The sequence below is a fragment of the Zeugodacus cucurbitae genome, chromosome 3 (genome assembly GCF_028554725.1).
Source record: "Zeugodacus cucurbitae isolate PBARC_wt_2022May chromosome 3, idZeuCucr1.2, whole genome shotgun sequence".
NCBI classification, from domain to species: domain Eukaryota; kingdom Metazoa; phylum Arthropoda; class Insecta; order Diptera; family Tephritidae; genus Zeugodacus; species Zeugodacus cucurbitae.
This window is the reverse complement of record NC_071668.1, coordinates 34,671,515-34,697,451: the sequence shown is the minus strand read 5'-3', so window position 1 is coordinate 34,697,451 and position 25,937 is coordinate 34,671,515. Positions and strand designations below refer to the sequence as shown.

At 36.0% G+C, this 25,937-nt stretch overlaps 1 protein-coding gene and 1 long non-coding RNA gene across 5 annotated transcripts; one reads left to right on the top strand and one right to left on the bottom strand.

Annotated features, from left to right (window-relative positions):
• Positions 1-1,847: 1,847 nt before the first annotated feature.
• LOC128920442 (uncharacterized) lies at positions 1,848-8,344 on the bottom strand. Of its 2 annotated transcripts, XR_008470514.1 has the most exons (5): positions 5,539-8,344; positions 5,100-5,475; positions 4,867-5,038; positions 3,342-4,101; positions 1,848-3,283 (listed from the first exon to the last, which is right to left on the bottom strand). It is a non-coding gene; the product is annotated as an uncharacterized LOC128920442 (long non-coding RNA). The 2 variants fall into 2 exon arrangements; XR_008470515.1 differs by having other exon boundaries at positions 5,100-8,344.
• Positions 8,345-14,121: 5,777 nt separating this feature from the next.
• LOC128920078 (uncharacterized) lies at positions 14,122-24,226 on the top strand. Of its 3 annotated transcripts, XM_054226431.1 has the most exons (3): positions 14,122-14,760; positions 20,799-21,801; positions 21,875-24,226. In XM_054226431.1, the coding sequence occupies exon 2, from the start codon at positions 20,803-20,805 to the stop codon at positions 21,793-21,795; it is 993 nt and encodes a 330-aa protein (XP_054082406.1). In that variant the 5' UTR covers positions 14,122-14,760; positions 20,799-20,802; the 3' UTR covers positions 21,796-21,801; positions 21,875-24,226. The 3 variants fall into 3 exon arrangements, 2 of the variants coding, with proteins under 2 accessions (XP_054082406.1, XP_054082405.1); XM_054226430.1 differs by having other exon boundaries at positions 20,799-24,226; XR_008470207.1 differs by lacking the exon at positions 14,122-14,760 and having other exon boundaries at positions 19,632-21,801.
• Positions 24,227-25,937: the final 1,711 nt, after the last annotated feature.

The following is a 25,937-nucleotide window of genomic DNA, read 5'->3' as shown; positions in this document are numbered from 1 at the left end:
ACGCTGGCGTTTCTCAAGCGCGCGTAACGCCTACCGGGTATGAACTTATGCAACGAAATGCGAAATGGTGCGTGCATGAGCACTCCTCGAATCCTCGCACACTTTGACCTCATCCCGAAGTTATTGGACGATCACCATGTCCCCTTGGCTATCCCATCGCTGGAGGTACCTCTCCTTGAGCTTCTGCACGGATGGGTCGAACTTGGCGGGGAAGGTTGAGGGAGGTGTTTACTGGCGGGAATTTTTATGAAGTCTAGTTTCAGGCTTTCCGACTGGATTGATTGGTTGATTGTGATTTCCTATATGAGTGGAATGTCATCTAAAGTACATAATTCCCCCACGGTTGAAGTTAGAACTCTCTTGAGTCCTTTTATTTATTACTTTTATGTTAATATTTAAGCGTATATCTGCGTACACCAAAAAAAATCTTAAAATAAAACTTTGTACGGTAATTTATAAATATATACGCAATTATTTTTTTAACGTAATTATAATTCATTTTCTTTAATAATATACAACGTACAGGCTGATTTTTTTTATACTCTCGCAACAACTCTTGCTAAAGAGAGTTGTTCATACCAAATGAACACATCCCTGCATTGTCCTCTAAACTGGTCGAAAGACGAATTAGAGGACAATGCAGAAACACCAACCGCACCAACATATCTAATGAGAATACAACAAGCAAAGGAAGTGCAAAATAAGCGGACGGACAACCAACCACTCGATCACCACAATAATCAGGATCAGGAAATAACCATCCAACCAACGCGGGAATACCCACCACAGGTCATATACAAGATTAAGATATAATTTCAATTGTAATTAACACTTAAGGTATTATATACGGTGATATTTTACCTAACCCACCCTCTCATTTATAACAAACATACACACACACTCTTATATAAATTAACCCAAACATATTGTATATACCCCATATAATATAAATTGTGAATTTTGATATTGAAAACGAAATCATCTCTTTTATTTGGCAACCGACTATTTCGAAGTTGAATACCTCAACATTTTGGTCCAATCGAGCCGGATCGGTGCCAGATAGAAGGCGAACACACCCAAAAAATAACAACCGTTTGGATCAACAGGATTTTAATCAAGCGATGATATGTTTTCGCAGGAGCTGTTGGAGCCAATTAGTTCTCAGACTAATTTATCGTCGCCTTCGGAGTTGTCGTTTTCAACTCCGATCCGGAAAAGAGTAAAGAAAACAAACAGCGATGACGACGGCTGCTTCAAAGAAGCGTGCGTGCTATACAAAAGCATGTGTGCAGAGAGGAGCAAAGGCAGCGAGGCGGTGAGGTCGTTTGGTGTTATGTTGACCTCTATCATGAACGATATGAGCGAGGTAAAACAAATGAAAGCAATACAAGTTTTAACAAATTCATTATTTGCTATTAAATCGAAACCCGAATAATTTTTTTTTTAATTTTTAAATAATTTGTTTGATGTTTTATACATATATTGAATTAATATGTAAAAATGTTTAAAAGGCTTGTTACCTAGACGTAAGAAACAACGATGTATCTCATTTTTCAAAAATAGTTTTAAAATGTTTAAAACGCTTGACGTTTTATACTTATATTGAATTAATATGTAAAAATGTTTAAAAGGCTTGTTACCTAGACGTAAGAAACAACGATGTATCTCATTTTTCAAAAATAGTTTTAAAATGTTTAAAACGCTTGACGTTTTATACTTATATTGAATTAATATGTAAAAATGTTTAAAATACGTAAGAAACAACAATGTACCTCAATTTTCAAAAATAGTTTTAAGAATGTATTTGAAAAAAAAAAATAAAACAATTTGTTTTTATAACTCTTTAATTTTGTGTCTTTGTCTTTTATTTTTTGTGTGTTATGTAGTTATGTTGGTAGTGATTTTGATAGGGAAAAATTATCCTATTTTGTATGTACATTTATTTGATTATACAGCCTATGTCTTATTTTATTTACTAATTAGATACCGTCATAATTATGATTTTGTCGGTAAATAAAATATATACATATATATTTTCGTAATAAACTTTACTATACAGAATTCATTTGCCATATGCCTGTGTAATCTTCCTAATACAGATAATTAACATCTTTTTCAGTAAATAAAACAATATTTATAGATATATCTATGGTGTATACGTATGACACAGGTATACTTACGTGCGGAATTATAACCAGTATGTGAAAGGGGCAAACACACGATATTTGTAAAACGTTATAAAAATTATTATTAGGTTTATTAAATGGAAATTCTCTTTGATGAAATACAATTGGTTTGTTACAAGTTTAATAAAATTAATGAGGGTTACTAAGATTCACCACACACATACAAAGCGCGGAAAAATATGTTACTAAGTCATGTAAACATATGGTTTAATAAAATATCATAAAAAAGTTAACGTAACAAAAAGTATAGTACTTCATACTTGGATTACAATTTTACACATTAAATACGATATAAATAAATATAAATATAAATAAAATAAATATACACTAAATACGATCTTCTTGAAATGAAACTGCTCCCTGGTTAATAAAATATTCTGCCAAAAAATCCCTTACACGGAATGCGATACAAGATGCATTGCGTCGAGTTGAACTTATTGAATGTAATGCACCTCCAACACTCTCTAAATCTTCACGCCATTCTCCCTCCAATATTCCATGGTCTGCGGTGTCTGTGTCTACAAATGTATCTGGACAATACCAACGATCATGGTCATTCAACATTACAAAAATGTGAAGAACCAAGCAGGTTAACACAATTGTTTCGCAGTTCTTTGGGCTAAAGTCTATGACCTTTCGTAGAACACGCCATCGAGCGGTTAAAATACCAAAGCTATTTTCGATTACTCTACGAGCTCGCGATAACCGGTAATTGAAAATTGCTTTGTTTCGTGGCAGCTGTGCACCGGGGTAAGGTCGCATTAAGTTTTCCTTCAACGGAAACGCTGCGTCGGCCACAAAAAAATGTGGAAAATCTGTTGAGGATTCATTCCACAATGGAGCTCTTGGTGGTAGTGGCAATTTGTTTTCAAGAGCGCTTTACCAAATTTAGATTGCTATAGTTGGGTATATTCCACAGTTTTAAAAAATCTGCAGCAATATCTTTATATTGTGCGGTACTTGGCTCGCTAAGGTATATCGGGGACAGATGTAACCAAAGTATTTCACACGTTTCAAGTACGATATTCCACACTGTTGTTTTGCCTAACTTATGCATCGAGGCTATGACCTCAAAAGGTGTTCCATAAGCGAGGTACCTAAAAAATATATGAGAATACAATTAAATGAATATGCTTCAAGGATTGTTTAACTTACATTAATGTTATAACCACTCGCTCCTCGACGCCAACTTGTTGTTTTGGTTTTTTAAAAAACGGACTAATTATATTTAAAAGAATATTGTACACTGTCCGATTCATCCGTGTTAAAAGAAATAGTTTTTGGTCGTCTTCTTTTAATTTTAAAAAGTTCTTCCAGAAGAAACCATTTGGGTTTCTATCCCGATTAGCTGGATGAACGGACCAGCGGCGTTTACGTCTTCTCAAAACTTTTCTTCTTTGAAGGCGAAGAATATTTAAATAAACAAGTTCTTGGAATAAATCACTATCCATTATTAAAATTTATTATTATTATTAAGGTATTCGGTAAAACAATTTGTTTTATTATTTATTAAATTTTCACAAACTTCACAAATCAATTAAAATGTCACATTTGTGTGCTCTCTCAACATTCAAAAACAGCTGATTTCTACGCGCTGTGTTTAATATAACTGCATCTAAGTTTTCCAAGTCAAATTTTTCGAAGCTGAGTCAAGTCAAGTATGGGTAACTGGAGCTTAAGCCTGCTTGTGCAGCAGTTTAATATACAGAGGAACTTCCATAACTCGAACTTCTATAACTCGAAGATCTCCATAACTTGAACTTTTGAGTTAGCAATAGCGTTTAGGAACCAATTTTCGTACAAATTTCTTTCCATAACTCGAACTTCTATAACTCAAACTCTTGAAGTGGCAATAGAAGGCAAATTCCATACAAATGTTCTTCCATAAATCGAACTTTTCGACCAGACCAGCAAACTGCAACCAAAAAATTTACAAAATACATGTTTTAACGTATGAACATAAAACTCTATTCGATGCAAATAAATAAAACAGGGTATAAATCTAAGTTTTACAGCTTTTTGAAAAATTTATGTTAATGAAAATTCTGTTACTCGAAGTTTCTCTAACTCGAAGTTTTTCTGTGTGAAGTTCCACTGTATACCTCTTGCACAATTCGGGGAATGATCTTGGTGCAATCTCGGATGAAAGCAGGAAAACTGCGAACCAAAACTACATGTGAACTTTCAGTACTGTTCTTGGTACAAACACGGATGAAAAACCCAAAATTGCGTACCAAAACTCCACGTGCACTTTCAGTTCTGCGACCCACAAAAGCCCTGAAACTATACCCGCTATTTTCAGTCAGTGCTACCAAAACCCCAAATGAGAATTTAATAGCAAAATCATTAATTATATGTATTTCCTATTTATTGACAATATCATGCCGTTTAGGTGTTCATTATTATATTTACTTTATACATGTATTATCGTACTGTATACATATAGTATTGAATACTTGAACAATTTTTGCTATCGGACGAAGGCTACCCCGTGTGGCCAGGAAGTGTAAGCAGCTCACATGATGTCACGACGTTTTTTTGATTCTTTAGTAGTTTTTGTATGATCTGTTTTTTTATTAATTTCAATAGTACTAAATTTATAAAATTTTTGGGAGGAGGGTATCCATAAAATATAAAGTAAAACATTAATTTTCACTGCATAGATTATGATAATAATTACCTTATACTTCAGGAATACTAATCTACCACGGACACCATTCCAGTCTTAACATCCATGCTTTTGCTGTAGTATTCCCATGGAACTAATTTCGGTGAATCCATGTCCTTGTAAGGCGATACAACAACGTTATCATTTCTCAATACAAGGTGAAAATGAATCAAAAAAGGGCCTCCTAATTAAACATACAAGAAGTTTCTAAATCTTTATGATCACAATCATTTACTTAAATTTACCCTCTGATTTCTGTTTTAACTGCTAATGGTACGGCCAACTTAGGTCTAAAAATGCATCTGCTTTGCCCTCTAGCTCATTGGCAAAACTCAGTTGAGACACGTCGAGATGATAAACTGTTACAAAAGCACCTAAACCATGTCGCTCCAATTCTTCACGTGCTTGTGTTGACCAAAAGGTTTAATTGCACGTAAAAAATGTGACATTAAACCAAATATCTGATGTGTAAATTTGTGATCGATGTAGCAGCATGTGCCTCCGTAATTCTGGATTTGCTTGTAGCACATACTTCCATCCCTTCGAAAATTTTGCGCAGCTACCATGAGTGACATCAATTAGGTTGCGTACCTTTAACGCGCCGTGTGAGGTTTGAAATATCTGTATGGGAAATTAGTTGCGTTTTAAGTCAAGATAATATTATTCTATTCAACAAGTATTTACACATTCCATGTTTACGCCCTTTTTGTTGACTATTGTTGTTGTTGCTTCTATTGCGTATATCGCATTTACAGTAAGATGAAATATTATTTTTATATTCGTTAAAATATGCATTCTGTATTTCGTTTGTTACAATTTGCTATTGTTTGGCGCTTGACGTCTATATCCCATGCTTTCGTTAGATCATTTATGCAATCCATAAGTGTAATATCATATTGTTTGTTCGCATCCGTACAATATAGAGGGACTCTTTTAAAATTCTGTCTCGATAGTGAAATTGTAAATTTTGTATTACGCCCTAACCAAAAAGTTCGATTTATGGAAGGAAATTTGTATGAAATTTGACTTCTATTGCCAATTCAAGAGTTCGAGTTATGGAGAACTTCGAGTTAAGGAAGAAAATATGTATTCAATTTAGCTTCAAAACGCTATTGCCAATTATGGGGATCTTCGAGTTATGGAAGTTCCACTGTAGCTCAATACTAAACTTGTTCAAACACACGAGAACTTCGGTTGTTTCTTTCTCTCATTCAGGGTGCTGTACGAGAGAAGAGTTGAGTTAAATGTTTATCCACATTTTACCATTTGTTCCGTATGTGTGTATGTAGTGGTGTTATGGAAATTTCTTTGAATCTGTTGGAATTTCAGTACCAATGACTTGCTAGGATGTTACTGCTATTTCTGTGGACTTAGTTTTCTTCAGTCGTACGTATTTGAAATCCATTACGTGAAGTAAAGAGATCAGCATCTCTATATATGCAACTGAAAAAGATAACTAAAGAAACGGATGCAAGATTTTAATTTAAATTTAGCGAGCTATTTTGTCAATAAAAAAATAAAAAAAACGGATAAAAATGGAGCAGAATTTCCTAACCCTGGTATTGGTAAATAACTGCTAATATATACAACTTTTCGACAGTTCATACAGTACATACTTTAATATAACATTAAAAAATACAAAATTATTAGTTATGTCGATTTGCGCTAAGCTCAGATCTACAAAATTATATATCAATAATTTTCACATTTACCGGCTATAACGTTTTCGTCTTTATGTGTAAGAATATATTTCACTATATTGAAAACTTTTCTATAATATAATATCTTAGCCATAAAAACGCGTGGCCGGGTTTGCTAGCATCATATATAAACCTTTAAGTCCATCCTTTCTCCTTATTAAAAACGCTGGCGTTTCTCAAGCGCGCGTAACGCCTACCGGGTATGAACTTATGCAACGAAATGCGAAATGGTGCGTGCATGAGCACTCCTCGAATCCTCGCACACTTTGACCTCATCCCGAAGTTATTGGACGATCACCATGTCCCCTTGGCTATCCCATCGCTGGAGGTACCTCTCCTTGAGCTTCTGCACGGATGGGTCGAACTTGGCGGGGAAGGTTGAGGGAGGTGTTTACTGGCGGGAATTTTTATGAAGTCTAGTTTCAGGCTTTCCGACTGGATTGATTGGTTGATTGTGATTTCCTATATGAGTGGAATGTCATCTAAAGTACATAATTCCCCCACGGTTGAAGTTAGAACTCTCTTGAGTCCTTTTATTTATTACTTTTATGTTAATATTTAAGCGTATATCTGCGTACACCAAAAAAAATCTTAAAATAAAACTTTGTACGGTAATTTATAAATATATACGCAATTATTTTTTTAACGTAATTATAATTCATTTTCTTTAATAATATACAACGTACAGGCTGATTTTTTTTATACTCTCGCAACAACTCTTGCTAAAGAGAGTTGTTCATACCAAATGAACACATCCCTGCATTGTCCTCTAAACTGGTCGAAAGACGAATTAGAGGACAATGCAGAAACACCAACCGCACCAACATATCTAATGAGAATACAACAAGCAAAGGAAGTGCAAAATAAGCGGACGGACAACCAACCACTCGATCACCACAATAATCAGGATCAGGAAATAACCATCCAACCAACGCGGGAATACCCACCACAGGTCATATACAAGATTAAGATATAATTTCAATTGTAATTAACACTTAAGGTATTATATACGGTGATATTTTACCTAACCCACCCTCTCATTTATAACAAACATACACACACACTCTTATATAAATTAACCCAAACATATTGTATATACCCCATATAATATAAATTGTGAATTTTGATATTGAAAACGAAATCATCTCTTTTATTTGGCAACCGACTATTTCGAAGTTGAATACCTCAACATTTTGGTCCAATCGAGCCGGATCGGTGCCAGATAGAAGGCGAACACACCCAAAAAATAACAACCGTTTGGATCAACAGGATTTTAATCAAGCGATGATATGTTTTCGCAGGAGCTGTTGGAGCCAATTAGTTCTCAGACTAATTTATCGTCGCCTTCGGAGTTGTCGTTTTCAACTCCGATCCGGAAAAGAGTAAAGAAAACAAACAGCGATGACGACGGCTGCTTCAAAGAAGCGTGCGTGCTATACAAAAGCATGTGTGCAGAGAGGAGCAAAGGCAGCGAGGCGGTGAGGTCGTTTGGTGTTATGTTGACCTCTATCATGAACGATATGAGCGAGGTAAAACAAATGAAAGCAATACAAGTTTTAACAAATTCATTATTTGCTATTAAATCGAAACCCGAATAATTTTTTTTTTAATTTTTAAATAATTTGTTTGATGTTTTATACATATATTGAATTAATATGTAAAAATGTTTAAAAGGCTTGTTACCTAGACGTAAGAAACAACGATGTATCTCATTTTTCAAAAATAGTTTTAAAATGTTTAAAACGCTTGACGTTTTATACTTATATTGAATTAATATGTAAAAATGTTTAAAAGGCTTGTTACCTAGACGTAAGAAACAACGATGTATCTCATTTTTCAAAAATAGTTTTAAAATGTTTAAAACGCTTGACGTTTTATACTTATATTGAATTAATATGTAAAAATGTTTAAAATACGTAAGAAACAACAATGTACCTCAATTTTCAAAAATAGTTTTAAGAATGTATTTGAAAAAAAAAAATAAAACAATTTGTTTTTATAACTCTTTAATTTTGTGTCTTTGTCTTTTATTTTTTGTGTGTTATGTAGTTATGTTGGTAGTGATTTTGATAGGGAAAAATTATCCTATTTTGTATGTACATTTATTTGATTATACAGCCTATGTCTTATTTTATTTACTAATTAGATACCGTCATAATTATGATTTTGTCGGTAAATAAAATATATACATATATATTTTCGTAATAAACTTTACTATACAGAATTCATTTGCCATATGCCTGTGTAATCTTCCTAATACAGATAATTAACATCTTTTTCAGTAAATAAAACAATATTTATAGATATATCTATGGTGTATACGTATGACACAGGTATACTTACGTGCGGAATTATAACCAGTATGTGAAAGGGGCAAACACACGATATTTGTAAAACGTTATAAAAATTATTATTAGGTTTATTAAATGGAAATTCTCTTTGATGAAATACAATTGGTTTGTTACAAGTTTAATAAAATTAATGAGGGTTACTAAGATTCACCACACACATACAAAGCGCGGAAAAATATGTTACTAAGTCATGTAAACATATGGTTTAATAAAATATCATAAAAAAGTTAACGTAACAAAAAGTATAGTACTTCATACTTGGATTACAATTTTACACATTAAATACGATATAAATAAATATAAATATAAATAAAATAAATATACACTAAATACGATCTTCTTGAAATGAAACTGCTCCCTGGTTAATAAAATATTCTGCCAAAAAATCCCTTACACGGAATGCGATACAAGATGCATTGCGTCGAGTTGAACTTATTGAATGTAATGCACCTCCAACACTCTCTAAATCTTCACGCCATTCTCCCTCCAATATTCCATGGTCTGCGGTGTCTGTGTCTACAAATGTATCTGGACAATACCAACGATCATGGTCATTCAACATTACAAAAATGTGAAGAACCAAGCAGGTTAACATAATTGTTTCGCAGTTCTTTGGGCTAAAGTCTATGACCTTTCGTAGAACACGCCATCGAGCGGTTAAAATACCAAAGCTATTTTCGATTACTCTACGAGCTCGCGATAACCGGTAATTGAAAATTGCTTTGTTTCGTGGCAGCTGTGCACCGGGGTAAGGTCGCATTAAGTTTTCCTTCAACGGAAACGCTGCGTCGGCCACAAAAAAATGTGGAAAATCTGTTGAGGATTCATTCCATAATGGAGCTCTTGGTGGTAGTGGCAATTTGTTTTCAAGAGCGCTTTACCAAATTTAGATTGCTATAGTTGGGTATATTCCACAGTTTTAAAAAATCAGCAGCAATATCTTTATATTGTGCGGTACTTGGCTCGCTAAGGTATATCGGGGACAGATGTAACCAAAGTATTTCACACGTTTCAAGTACGATATTCCACACTGTTGTTTTGCCTAACTTATGCATCGAGGCTATGACCTCAAAAGGTGTTCCATAAGCGAGGTACCTAAAAAATATATGAGAATACAATTAAATGAATATGCTTCAAGGATTGTTTAACTTACATTAATGTTATAACCACTCGCTCCTCGACGCCAACTTGTTGTTTTGGTTTTTTAAAAAACGGACTAATTATATTTAAAAGAATATTGTACACTGTCCGATTCATCCGTGTTAAAAGAAATAGTTTTTGGTCGTCTTCTTTTAATTTTAAAAAGTTCTTCCAGAAGAAACCATTTGGGTTTCTATCCCGATTAGCTGGATGAACGGACCAGCGGCGTTTACGTCTTCTCAAAACTTTTCTTCTTTGAAGGCGAAGAATATTTAAATAAACAAGTTCTTGGAATAAATCACTATCCATTATTAAAATTTATTATTATTATTAAGGTATTCGGTAAAACAATTTGTTTTATTATTTATTAAATTTTCACAAACTTCACAAATCAATTAAAATGTCACATTTGTGTGCTCTCTCAACATTCAAAAACAGCTGATTTCTACGCGCTGTGTTTAATATAACTGCATCTAAGTTTTCCAAGTCAAATTTTTCGAAGCTGAGTCAAGTCAAGTATGGGTAACTGGAGCTTAAGCCTGCTTGTGCAGCAGTTTAATATACAGAGGAACTTCCATAACTCGAACTTCTATAACTCGAAGATCTCCATAACTTGAACTTTTGAGTTAGCAATAGCGTTTAGGAACCAATTTTCGTACAAATTTCTTTCCATAACTCGAACTTCTATAACTCAAACTCTTGAAGTGGCAATAGAAGGCAAATTCCATACAAATGTTCTTCCATAAATCGAACTTTTCGACCAGACCAGCAAACTGCAACCAAAAAATTTACAAAATACATGTTTTAACGTATGAACATAAAACTCTATTCGATGCAAATAAATAAAACAGGGTATAAATCTAAGTTTTACAGCTTTTTGAAAAATTTATGTTAATGAAAATTCTGTTACTCGAAGTTTCTCTAACTCGAAGTTTTTCTGTGTGAAGTTCCACTGTATACCTCTTGCACAATTCGGGGAATGATCTTGGTGCAATCTCGGATGAAAGCAGGAAAACTGCGAACCAAAACTACATGTGAACTTTCAGTACTGTTCTTGGTACAAACACGGATGAAAAACCCAAAATTGCGTACCAAAACTCCACGTGCACTTTCAGTTCTGCGACCCACAAAAGCCCTGAAACTATACCCGCTATTTTCAGTCAGTGCTACCAAAACCCCAAATGAGAATTTAATAGCAAAATCATTAATTATATGTATTTCCTATTTATTGACAATATCATGCCGTTTAGGTGTTCATTATTATATTTACTTTATACATGTATTATCGTACAACACTATATACATATAGTATTGAATACTTGAACAATTTTTGCTATCGGACGAAGGCTACCCCGTGTGGCCAGGAAGTGTAAGCAGCTCACATGATGTCACGACGTTTTTTTGATTCTTTAGTAGTTTTTGTATGATCTGTTTTTTTATTAATTTCAATAGTACTAAATTTATAAAATTTTTGGGAGGAGGGTATCCATAAAATATAAAGTAAAACATTAATTTTCACTGCATAGATTATGATAATAATTACCTTATACTTCAGGAATACTAATCTACCACGGACACCATTCCAGTCTTAACATCCATGCTTTTGCTGTAGTATTCCCATGGAACTAATTTCGGTGAATCCATGTCCTTGTAAGGCGATACAACAACGTTATCATTTCTCAATACAAGGTGAAAATGAATCAAAAAAGGGCCTCCTAATTAAACATACAAGAAGTTTCTAAATTTTTATGATCACAATCATTTACTTAAATTTACCCTCTGATTTCTGTTTTAACTGCTAATGGTACGGCCAACTTAGGTCTAAAAATGCATCTGCTTTGCCCTCTAGCTCATTGGCAAAACTCAGTTGAGACACGTCGAGATGATAAACTGTTACAAAAGCACCTAAACCATGTCGCTCCAATTCTTCACGTGCTTGTGTTGACCAAAAGGTTTAATTGCACGTAAAAAATGTGACATTAAACCAAATATCTGATGTGTAAATTTGTGATCGATGTAGCAGCATGTGCCTCCGTAATTCTGGATTTGCTTGTAGCACATACTTCCATCCCTTCGAAAATTTTGCGCAGCTACCATGAGTGACATCAATTAGGTTGCGTACCTTTAACGCGCCGTGTGAGGTTTGAAATATCTGTATGGGAAATTAGTTGCGTTTTAAGTCAAGATAATATTATTCTATTCAACAAGTATTTACACATTCCATGTTTACGCCCTTTTTGTTGACTATTGTTGTTGTTGCTTCTATTGCGTATATCGCATTTACAGTAAGATGAAATATTATTTTTATATTCGTTAAAATATGCATTCTGTATTTCGTTTGTTACAATTTGCTATTGTTTGGCGCTTGACGTCTATATCCCATGCTTTCGTTAGATCATTTATGCAATCCATAAGTGTAATATCATATTGTTTGTTCGCATCCGTACAATATAGAGGGACTCTTTTAAAATTCTGTCTCGATAGTGAAATTGTAAATTTTGTATTACGCCCTAACCAAAAAGTTCGATTTATGGAAGGAAATTTGTATGAAATTTGACTTCTATTGCCAATTCAAGAGTTCGAGTTATGGAGAACTTCGAGTTAAGGAAGAAAATATGTATTCAATTTAGCTTCAAAACGCTATTGCCAATTATGGGGATCTTCGAGTTATGGAAGTTCCACTGTAGCTCAATACTAAACTTGTTCAAACACACGAGAACTTCGGTTGTTTCTTTCTCTCATTCAGGGTGCTGTACGAGAGAAGAGTTGAGTTAAATGTTTATCCACATTTTACCATTTGTTCCGTATGTGTGTATGTAGTGGTGTTATGGAAATTTCTTTGAATCTGTTGGAATTTCAGTACCAATGACTTGCTAGGATGTTACTGCTATTTCTGTGGACTTAGTTTTCTTCAGTCGTACGTATTTGAAATCCATTACGTGAAGTAAAGAGATCAGCATCTCTATATATGCAACTGAAAAAGATAACTAAAGAAACGGATGCAAGATTTTAATTTAAATTTAGCGAGCTATTTTGTCAATAAAAAAATAAAAAAAACGGATAAAAATGGAGCAGAATTTCCTAACTCTGGTATTGGTAAATAACTGCTAATATATACAACTTTTCGACAGTTCATACAGTACATACTTTAATATAACATTAAAAAATACAAAATTATTAGTTATGTCGATTTGCGCTAAGCTCAGATCTACAAAATTATATATCAATAATTTTCACATTTACCGGCTATAACGTTTTCGTCTTTATGTGTAAGAATATATTTCACTATATTGAAAACTTTTCTATAATATAATATCTTAGCCATAAAAACGCGTGGCCGGGTTTGCTAGCATCATATATAAACCTTTAAGTCCATCCTTTCTCCTTATTAAAAACGCTGGCGTTTCTCAAGCGCGCGTAACGCCTACCGGGTATGAACTTATGCAACGAAATGCGAAATGGTGCGTGCATGAGCACTCCTCGAATCCTCGCACACTTTGACCTCATCCCGAAGTTATTGGACGATCACCATGTCCCCTTGGCTATCCCATCGCTGGAGGTACCTCTCCTTGAGCTTCTGCACGGATGGGTCGAACTTGGCGGGGAAGGTTGAGGGAGGTGTTTACTGGCGGGAATTTTTATGAAGTCTAGTTTCAGGCTTTCCGACTGGATTGATTGGTTGATTGTGATTTCCTATATGAGTGGAATGTCATCTAAAGTACATAATTCCCCCACGGTTGAAGTTAGAACTCTCTTGAGTCCTTTTATTTATTACTTTTATGTTAATATTTAAGCGTATATCTGCGTACACCAAAAAAAATCTTAAAATAAAACTTTGTACGGTAATTTATAAATATATACGCAATTATTTTTTTAACGTAATTATAATTCATTTTCTTTAATAATATACAACGTACAGGCTGATTTTTTTTATACTCTCGCAACAACTCTTGCTAAAGAGAGTTGTTCATACCAAATGAACACATCCCTGCATTGTCCTCTAAACTGGTCGAAAGACGAATTAGAGGACAATGCAGAAACACCAACCGCACCAACATATCTAATGAGAATACAACAAGCAAAGGAAGTGCAAAATAAGCGGACGGACAACCAACCACTCGATCACCACAATAATCAGGATCAGGAAATAACCATCCAACCAACGCGGGAATACCCACCACAGGTCATATACAAGATTAAGATATAATTTCAATTGTAATTAACACTTAAGGTATTATATACGGTGATATTTTACCTAACCCACCCTCTCATTTATAACAAACATACACACACACTCTTATATAAATTAACCCAAACATATTGTATATACCCCATATAATATAAATTGTGAATTTTGATATTGAAAACGAAATCATCTCTTTTATTTGGCAACCGACTATTTCGAAGTTGAATACCTCAACATTTTGGTCCAATCGAGCCGGATCGGTGCCAGATAGAAGGCGAACACACCCAAAAAATAACAACCGTTTGGATCAACAGGATTTTAATCAAGCCACCAACAAACATCATCGTTGGATTAAAACCCGCCGGCAATTTTTACCGCAGCAACAGGATTTCATCAAGCCACCAACAAACATCATCGTTGGATTAAAACCCGCCGGCAATTTTTACCGCAGCAGAAGGAAACAAACAGTTTAAACACTTACCCACCCAACTCAACAAATTCACCAAAGGCAACATACGTGGAAAGTATTGTAAGTACTTAAATACAATTTCGGAAAAACTATTTCATTAGTGCAAATCGGAAAAAAAGGCAAAGAAAAAAAAAAAAAAAAAAAAAAAAACCACAAGCAAATATTGTACATAACAGGTATTAAATACAAAGCATTTGCGAATTGTTATTGCCATTTTCCGCTTTGCACATTATACATATACTTATATACGTACATACAATATACATATTTTTTGAGCGCCAAGTAGCCTTACTCTTGGCAGCTACACATTGTACATTATACATATATACGTACATACGTACTACAATATACTCGCATATTTTTTGAGAGCCAAGTAGCCTTACTCTTGGCGGCTACCCATACGTACAATATATTCGCATATTGTTTGAGCGCCAAGTAGCCTCACTCTTTGCAGCTACCCATACGTACAATATACTAACGTATCTTTGAGCGCCAACTAGCTTTACTCTTAGCGCACACATACACGAACATATATATTTGCATTACCTGCTCTGCTCAGAGCACTGCTAGTGTACGCAAAACAAACTGCGCGTAAGCCACGATACCCGGTAGGAAAAAATTCAAACGACCCATTAGGAAATTTTTCGTTCATCGGAACTTAAACAATTTTTGCGACCCAAACCCCAAGATTTTGTGTACTTATAAGGTACAGACAAAAAAAAAAACATCTTAATCATCAACCCTCTATACACCCAGAGGACAATTCAAAAAAAAAAAAAAAAAATTTTGATTTTTTCGCCAGTTTTCGGAATTCGGTTTTTATTTTTATTTTTCAATAAAGAAAATAAAATTACAAATTATTATAATTGTTTTATTTAAAGTTTCTAAAATCTTGCGACACAACTCTTTAAACAAATAGTTTACTTAAAATGGAAGATTTCAAATTTTGTATGTCCGATTTGTTCGAATACATTGAGGGACATTACGACACCCCACCCGAGGATGAGTCAGTTTATACTCTGGAAATAAAAAGAGTTGAACTGACCGCGATTTACGAAAAGGCAAGTAAATCGTACGACGCCTTTCGCAGAGACCCACACAAACCCGAGAATATTGACTTCACTAAAGTCAAGGAAAAGTTCAAAAAGGGACACCAGTCATATCTCAAATGTTTGGGATCAATCAACAGAACGATTGATGATCTCAAGACCCCAAATCCAGTCATCAAGGAACGAGCGTCAGAAGAAAAATCATCGATGGACTCTGGACCCTCATTACACCTACCCCCATGTGACACGGATATATTCCATGGCGATTTTGTAACATGGCCCTCATTCAGAGACATGTTTACGGCTATATACATCAACAATCAAAAAATAAGCAACGTGGAGAGACTGTTCCACCTAATCCAAAAAACCAAAGGAGATGCACGAGGGATTGTTAAAAACGCCCCCCTAACTAATGATGGATTCGTGATGGCATGGAGGGACCTCGTTTCACAATATGAAAATAAACGAGTGCAGGTCAACGCGCAATTGAAAGTTTTGTTTAATCTACCCCAAGCAACCCAGGAAAGCGCAAGCGCAATCAAACACCTCCAGAGGACCGTAAACAATTGTTTGACAAATCTACATAATTTATATATAGACACCAGCAGTTGGGAGCCTATTCTTATATTCTTATGTGGATTAAAGCTACCCAAAAGCCTGCTGCATCAGTTTGAAGACACCCTGGAAGACAACTCCGAAATACCAACCTGGAAAGCTTTCGACGCGTTCCTTACCCGTCGATACAAATCTCTGGAAGCCGTAGGAAATCTGACTGAACCCGCTCCAGCTACCCATTCCGAAAGTGGACCCTCTAGAAAAGGAAAGGACAGGAAATATAAAACCTTTCATGCGAACATTTCAAAAACGTCAACTTTAAATGTTTCACAATCCGAAAACCCTATAAGAAACAACAACATCTCGAAAAGATCGGTCGATATCGAGAGTTGTAAATTGTGTAGAACACAACATTCCATTCGGGAATGCCCAACATTTTTAAAAATGAATGTCACTATAAAAAATAATGGTTACTGTTATAATTGCCTTGCATTATCCCACAATTTTTAAGGACTGCAAGAGCAAATACTCGTGCAGAATATGCAGAAGAAAGCATCACACCCTTCTGCATAAAGAGGTCACACCCAGATCTCAATCCCCCCCAAGACCCACTCAACTCATGTAGGAAGCAGATTTTGTTAGGTACTGCTATAGTGCATGTTTACAACAAAGGGCAATTATATTCAGCCAGAGCACTTATAGACTCAGGGTCAGAGGCCACATTCATTTCGGAAAAATTCCAAAGAAGATTGGAAATACCAACAATCTTAGGAAATGCGCAAGTGACAGGATTAAATAATACAGTCTCCGCAAAAGTTACCAAAACTTACGAACTCACCCTTCAATCTCCAACAAACAAAGAGTTTAAGATAACAACCCACGCCTTTATCTTAAAAACTCTAACGGATAATTTACCCAACCACCCAATCGACCCAACAATTGTTAATAAGAAACTCGGTTTCAGTTTAGCGGACCCATACTTTTATAAACCCAGACCAGTTGACATCCTTATTGGAAGTGACTTGTACCCACAAATACTACTCAGTGGGGTTCAAAGAAATGTTTTCGGGACACTACTAGCCCAAGAAACAGAATTCGGTTGGATTCTGTCAGGACCCACACCCGAGAAACCTATTTCACCCTCTATAATGTCGTTTTTCAATAAAATGACCCCAGATAAGCTGCTGACACAATTTTGGGAAATAGAAGAAGTTCCGAGAAAACCCTTACCCTCAAATTCGGACATCTTGTGTGAGCAGAATTATGAAAAAACCACCCGCAAACACTCAACAGGGCGATATGTAGTGACTCTACCCTTTAAAAACCCCGAAAACATCGAATTGGGTAACTCAAGACATATAGCACTAGCTCAATTTCTTCGAAATGAGAAATCACTCTCAAGGAAACCCGAAATAAAAACGGAATACGACAAAGCCATCAACGAGTATCTGGAACTCGGTCATATGACCAAAATAGAATATAACCCAGCGGAGAATACGAAGGCATACTATCTACCACATCACGCAGTCATCAAACCCGATCGCTTAACGACTCAACTGCGAGTGGTATTTAACGCATCATGCCCCACATCAAACAGAAACAGCCTCAACGATGTATTACACACTGGACCTATTCTGTAGGCAGACTTGGTAATCCTAGTGGTAAAATGGCGTATGTTTCGTATCGTATTGAATGCAGATATTCAAAAAATGTATCGTCAAATACTCGTTGAAAGCCAACACACCCCGTTCCAAAGAATTTTATTTAGGAAATCGATGAATGACCCAGTAGAAGATTTTGAGCTACAAACAGTTACCTTTGGTGTCAACTGCGCCCCATATTTAGCTATACGTACTCTCCTCAAATTAGCGGATGACGTACAAGAGACCCACCCACTTGCAGCAGAGATCATCCGAAATGGAATGTATGTCGATGATGTACTTGCAGGAGCACACGACCTACCAACAGCATTAAAGGCACGAGATGAACTCACCTCATCTTTAGAGTCCGCAGGATTTGCTCTACGCAAATGGACCTCTAACGACCCAAAAGTCTTATCTGAAATCCCAAAAGAGCATCTATTGGACACCAACTTACTCAGTTTACCCGAAACCAATAGCACAAAGACCCTGGGAATAAGATGGAATGCCAAAAAAGATGCATTTATGTTTCTCATCAACCCTATTCCAGATAAGACAGCATTCACTAAGAGAGAAGTATTATCGACAATAGCTAAATTGTTCGACCCAGCTGGTTGGTTCAGCCCCGTTGTAGTCACAGCCAAAATAGTAATGCAACAGATATGGCTCGATAAATCCGATTGGGATGAGAGCTTAAAACCCTTAACTCTACATCGATGGAAAACCTTCATTAAGGACTATGAAGCCCTTAATCTCATCGAAATTCCTCGGTGGACCCACTTCTCAACATCAGCGACAGTCACCTTCCACGGATTTTCTGATGCATCTGAAAAAGCTTACGCAGCAACCCTATACATCAGAGTTTCTATAAACGCAAACACCTGGACAACTCTTCTAGTGTCCAAGACTCGTGTGGCCCCAATAAAAAGTATATCCTTACCGAGACTAGAACTATCCGGAGCTGTACTTCTGGCAAATCTAGTGGATGCGACCCTACCCCAGTTAAATATTACACAGCATCGTACTCACCTTTGGACGGACTCTACTATTGTTCTTTCTTGGCTAAGCAAACCCCCTTGCTCATGGACAACCTTTGTATCCCATCGAGTTGCCACAATAGCAGAAAAGGTAGGAACAGACGATTGGAGTCACGTTGAAAGTCAGGACAACCCGGCAGATCTGGCTAGCCGTGGATGTACACCGCTGGAAATGGTGAATAATAACCTCTGGTGGCACGGACCCCAATGGCTAAAACTCGACCCAAACCATTGGCCAGTTACCCGAAATACAGTCGACACAACACTGGAACTCAAGCCAATCAAGACTTTCGCCAACACAACACAAGAGGATATACTGGAGAGATTTTCATCATTACCCAAAGCCATTCGAGTCATAGCGTATTTATTTAGATTCAGCTCAAATGCCTCATCCAACAGATCACAAGACCCAAGCACTACGTTGGATATAGCCCCTAACGAGTTCAAAACTACCCGCACAAAACTCATTATTTTAACCCAAAGAAAACACTTCCAGGAGGAATACGAAGCTTTGACCCAAAAAACAAATATACCCAGAAAAAGTTCAATTTTGACCCTAAACCCTTTCATCGACCCCAAAGGAATCATGCCAGTTAATGGTCGGTTGAGTAATTCAACCGCACTATCATATAACGAGCGTCACCCGATTATATTACCCTATAGCAGTCGATTTACAAAACTACTCACCCAATTCACCCACTCAATTACACTACATGGTGGCAATCAACTAGTTTTACGACTCATGCGTACAGAATTTTGGATACCGAAGCTCAAAACCCTAATTAAGTCCACCATCCATCAATGCAAAACTTGCATTTTACACAAAAAGGATGCAACCACCCAAATCATGGCAGCACTCCCAACGGAACGCACAACCCTAACTCGCCCATTTGCAGCCACAGGAATAGATTTCGCCGGTCCCTACGACATAAAAAACTACACTGGAAGAGCATGCTTAATAACAAAAGGTTATGTATGCGTATTTGTGTGTTTTGCAACCAAAGCAATACACCTAGAACCAGTCAGCGATCTCACTACACGAGCATTCATGGCCGCATTCGCACGCTTCTTTTCCAGGCGCGGATGTCCCGCCGATCTCTACTCGGACAACGGAACTAATTTCGTTGGAGCGTCTCAGCTGTTAATCAACGATCGGCGAGAATTCATGAAATCACTCAAAAGTCAACTAGAAACGAGTGAAGCGCACCAAAACATCAACTGGCACTTTAATCCTCCAGGAGCTCCACACATGGGTGGACTCTGGGAAGCAGGAGTGAAAAGCTTAAAGAGCCACTTAAAAAAGGTGTCGCAGACCCAAAAATTCACCTTTGAAGAATTAGCAACCCTTCTTACCCGAATTGAAAGCTGTTTGAATTCTCGCCCTTTAAGCCCAATAAGTGAAGACCCCACGAATTTGGAACCTTTAACACCAGGCCATTTCTTAATAGGTACCCTTTTACTAGCCCCAGCAGAACCCAACTTAGAAGATGTAAATCTAAGCACTGCAAATAGATGGCAAAAACTAAAAATACTCCAACAACATTTCTGCAAACGATGGAAAGAAGAATACTTAAAAGAACTACACAAAAGATACAAATGGAAATACCCTCAACGCAACATAGAAGTTAATGATTTGGTAGTTATTCGACATGAAACATTACCCCCAAATGAATGGAGACTAGGTCGAATCGAAAAAACTTATTTCGGTTCAGACGATAGAACAAGAGTAGTAGATATACGTACTTCTCAAGGCATAATTACCCGCCCAATAACCAAAGTAGTATGTCTACCCAATAATTAATAAAATTTCTTTATAGTGACATGGCTCCTCTAAACAACAGCAGAGCATCCCACAACCGACGCAGCAGCCCAGCCACTACCGTGCGATCACTCAGCGTGACCCGAAGCATCACCCCACTCCCTGAAGAAGGGACCCTGGCGCGACGTCTACAACGTTTTAAATCGACCCTTTCCCCAATTCGTGAAGAAAGAGGAAGTACACACCGCACGGCACGGCGTACTATAACTCACCCAGCAAAACGCACTTACAAACACGTAGCTTGCGGAATATGCAAGAAAGATCACAGATTGGTGACATGTTCCAATTTTACAAAAATGAACTTGAACGAAAAGTTTGACGCAGTTACCAAGTACAGGTACTGTGTCAACTGCTTGGCCAGATCACATCAGACCCAAAAATGTACAAGCGAAAAACGATGCAACACATGCAATGGGAAACACCATTCGAGTCTTCACGGTCACCCCAGGTTGTTCTGCAAAGAACCAACCAAATCAACAAACATCGATAAGAGATACAAAAGACCCAATGATGTTCCAACATTACTGGCCAAGCCGACTCTCATACCCACGGCGATGATAAAAATGAAACACAACGGAAAATGGAACAAAATCCGAACAATAATCAACCCGACCCGTAAATTATCAATAATCGCATCAGAACTGGTACAAAAGTTGAGGCTACCAAAAACGTATCTTGACTCACACCGTGTGTGCAAGGTTGTTATAGGATCACTCACTGATCCGGACTGGCAGGTGGAAATCAACTGCCTTGTAACAAACGAGTTACCGACCCGACCCTATAATCGTGACATAAGTGGCGAAATCATGAAGAAGTTCGACCACTTAGTCCTAGCCGACCCGATGTTTTTTAAAGATGACAAAATCTTATTGGAACTCGGGGCAGATACGTATCCTAAAATTATGAAACCCGGATTATTCAATCCCGACAACGGCACTGTGATCGCACAAAACACTGCACTCGGTTGGACCCTCACCGGTGCTTGTGCGATGTAACACTAAGTACACAAAAACCCAATTACAATATTACATCAACTCAATCTTGAAACAATCAATTAATAGCTTTTTTTCGCAGACCCTTCAAGGCGGCCGGGATGTTCATACCAAATGAACACATCCCTGCATTGTCCTCTAAACTGGTCGAAAGACGAATTAGAGGACAATGCAGAAACACCAACCGCACCAACATATCTAATGAGAATCATTCTTATAAGAATACAACAAGCAAAGGAAGTGCAAAATAAGCGGACGGACAACCAACCACTCGATCACCACAATAATCAGGATCAGGAAATAACCATCCAACCAACGCGGGAATACCCACCACAGGTCATATACAAGATTAAGATATAATTTCAATTGTAATTAACACTTAAGGTATTATATACGGTGATATTTTACCTAACCCACCCTCTCATTTATAACAAACATACACACACACTCTTATATAAATTAACCCAAACATATTGTATATACCCCATATAATATAAATTGTGAATTTTGATATTGAAAACGAAATCATCTCTTTTATTTGGCAACCGACTATTTCGAAGTTGAATACCTCAACAAGAGTATTATAGTTTTGTTAACATTGCGGTTCGTCGTAAGCCCTAAAACTAAACGAGTCAGATATAGGGTTATATGTATCAAATTGTTCAGGGTGACGAGTAAAGTTCAAATTCGGATGTTTATCTGTCCGTCCGTCCGTGCAAGCTGTAACTTGAGTAAAAATTAAGATATCTTGATGAAATTTAGAAGATGTATTTCTTGGCTCCATAAGAAGATTAAGTTCGAAAATGAGCGCAATCGGCCTGCCTCGTCCATAAAATGGCGAAAACCGAAAACTCATAAAGTGCAATAACTAAGCCATAAATAAAGTTATGGAAGTAAAATTTAATACAAAGGATCGTACTATGAAGGGGCATATTTGGATGTAATTTTGTTGTTGAAGTGGGCGTGGCCCCATGTTCATAAATACATATATGAACATGAATGATTTATTACATTAAGATTGAATTATATGTAGAACATTATATTTTTGACAATAAGCAATGAATTAAAAAAAAAGTATATGCAGTCCACTAAATGTCAAGTGCAATGGTTAGCAACAAAATTTTAATATGAGACTTGCTCATAAAAATTTAAAATTCATTGCATATAAAAGAAACCACATAAACATATATGCATTAATATGCAACAAACATACATTATATGTTGCACGCATACATGCAACACACATACACTTATATGAGGCACGCATGCATCTATATGCAACACGCATGCACTCAACTATTAATAAACAAACATATTTGTATGCACAAGATAACCTATTGGTTATAAAAATACATTTGGGCAATTGCTTGTGTGCATTTGAAATAACTCCTTATCGTGCAACATATAAAATATACATATTGACATACACACATACACATATAATTAGTTCTTAAGATGTATTCAAAAATTGTATTTAAGCAGTGACAGAATGAAAATAAATTTAGAATGAATTAGATTCTCACTCAATGCAAGTCTTTCATTACTCCCCACCAGCGGTAAGGTTTGTTAGAAACTACATTGTTTAAACATTTTGGTCCTTCGATCCTCTTTTTGAAAAAGAATCGAGCAAGTGCAAGTACTAGAAGCCTCTTAAAAGAAAAAGAGCATTACTTAGCCAAATAAATATAAATGTAAGCCGGAATAGCAAAGGCTATCCGCATTTATAAAATTTACTTTTCGTAAAAGTTAAAAAAAAGCGACCTTGTGGCTATAACAACAAGAACAGTGCAAAAAAAAAAATAAAAAAATAAGAAAAAAAATATCTACAAACACCAACTATAAAGAGGCAAATATGAAGAACTTGCTAACACGACAGAGGGATTTAGGCGATCTAGCTGCGTTGGAGGAGCAGAAAGTTGTCAGGGGAAAGATAAAAAAAGCTTCATGTCTGGAATATATGGATCATATTCAGACTGTTATGAAAGATTTTACTGCAAATCATAGCAAAATAATGGCTAAGAAAAGTCAAGAAGCAGAGGAATACATTGCGAAGAATTACTACGAGCATGTAATGCAAACTATGGAGAATTCTATTCAGAATTTAAGAATTGAAAGTACTGCAGAAAGTCTGTTAGCAGTGAGCAGCAAAGGGCAAATAGAATCTATGCCACAAACTATTCAGGTCGAACCACCTGAAGCTGCTTCTGGCGTTGAAAGAAAATATCAACGTCGAGCAAAAAAGCTCAGGAACACACTTGATGAAATTCAAGAAAATGAATTGAATAATCTCGAGCAAATGAGAGAATTCAAAATTAAGCTTGAAATACAATTTGAGAATGTTGAAGAAGCATATTTTGAAACTCAAAATATCAAATTAGTGGAAACAACTGAAGACTCTATCGAGGAACAAATAGATGAATTTCGTCAAAATTATAAAATTATCAACGCAAGAATAACGGAGAAATTAAAAAATTATAATACAACACAAACAATGTGTTCTAATATTAAACTGCAGGAAATTAAAATTCCGATGTTTTATGGAGAAATGAAACAATGGTCGTCATTCCACGATCTTTTTAAAAGTTTGGTGCATGATACGAAGCACTTTACTGAAGTGGAAAAGATGTTCCGATTGAAGACATCATTAGGTGGAGAAGCTGGTATATTAATTCAACATCTACCAGTAACAGAAACAAATTATGAAGCTGCTTGGCAAATTCTCAAGGAAAGATATGAGAATAGAAGACTACAATTCACAGCACAAGTAGACAGACTACTTGATCAACCGACAGCAAATGGAGAAAGTGCAGCAAGCATGAAGCAGCTGTTAGATACCACCAAAGAATGCATTTATGCTTTAAAAGGACTAAATCTAAATTTAAATGACGAACAAGCCATCATAGCTCGGATAGTGGTTCGAAAACTAGACAAAGAAAGTCTACGTTTATAAGAGCAAAACGTAAAAAAAATTAGGGACATATAAAGCCTAGATGACGTCTTCAGTTTTCTGGAGCAGCAATATCAAGCTCTAGAAGCAATACAAGACAGAAAACCAGCTAAATGGAATAAACAAAAGCAGCCACAGCGAACACCTGCATTTTATACAGCGGCACAAAAAAATTGTGTATACTGCAAGGTTCCTGGGCATCAAATTGGTGAATGCAGAAAGTTTCAGACATTGACTACGATGAATCGAAGAAGATTCATAACAAACAACAATCTATGCTATATTTGCCTTGATCAAGTATATGAAGGCAAATGTAATAACAAGAAATGCAATAAGTGTGAAAGGAATCATCATAATTTATTGCACTTCAATGAATTCCAAAAAGGAAAAGGAGAAAGTGAAGAAAATGTCACAAAAACATCTTCCACAATGATGACGAAACATTCGGAAACGGCGATACTCCTAGCAACAGCAACGATGATTGGTGAAGACGTTCATATTAAGACGATATCAGACAAAGTGCACTATAACTTTCGCCGGCCGGCAGATTCTCACTTCGGTGAAATTTGGGAGGCAGGAAACAAAACAATTAAAGCAATTAATGCTAATCATTCAACTAAACCAGATGCATCAATAAAGGTGAGAAATAATGCAAAAATATATTTAGATCCGATTGGCAAAATAGCTAAAATAAATTCAAAGCGGAATATAATCGTTTATTACGAGTATGGTAAATAACACAGAATATATATAAACCATAATATACAAGTAAAGTTAAGATACAACTTCAGGCCTTGGCAAAATGTTCATAAATACATATATGAACATGAATGATTTATTACATTAAGATTGAATTATATGTAGAACATTATATTTTTGACAATAAGCAATAAATTAAATAAAAAGTATATACAGTCCACTAAATGTCAAGTGCAATGGTTAGCAACAAAATTTTAATATGAGACTTGCTCATAAAAATTTAAAATTCATTGCATATAAAAGAAACCACATAAACATATATGCATTAATATGCAACAAACATACATTATATGTTGCACGCATACATGCAACACACATACACTTATATGAGGCACGCATGCATCTATATGCAACACGCATGCACTCAACTATTAATAAACAAACATATTTGTATGCACAAGATAACCTATTGGTTATAAAAATACATTTGGGCAATTGC

Excerpts from the sequence above, each read along its gene's own strand:
- LOC128920078 (XM_054226431.1), top strand. The coding sequence starts at position 20,803 with ATGGCTCCTCTAAACAACAGCAGAGCATCCCACAACCGACGCAGCAGC.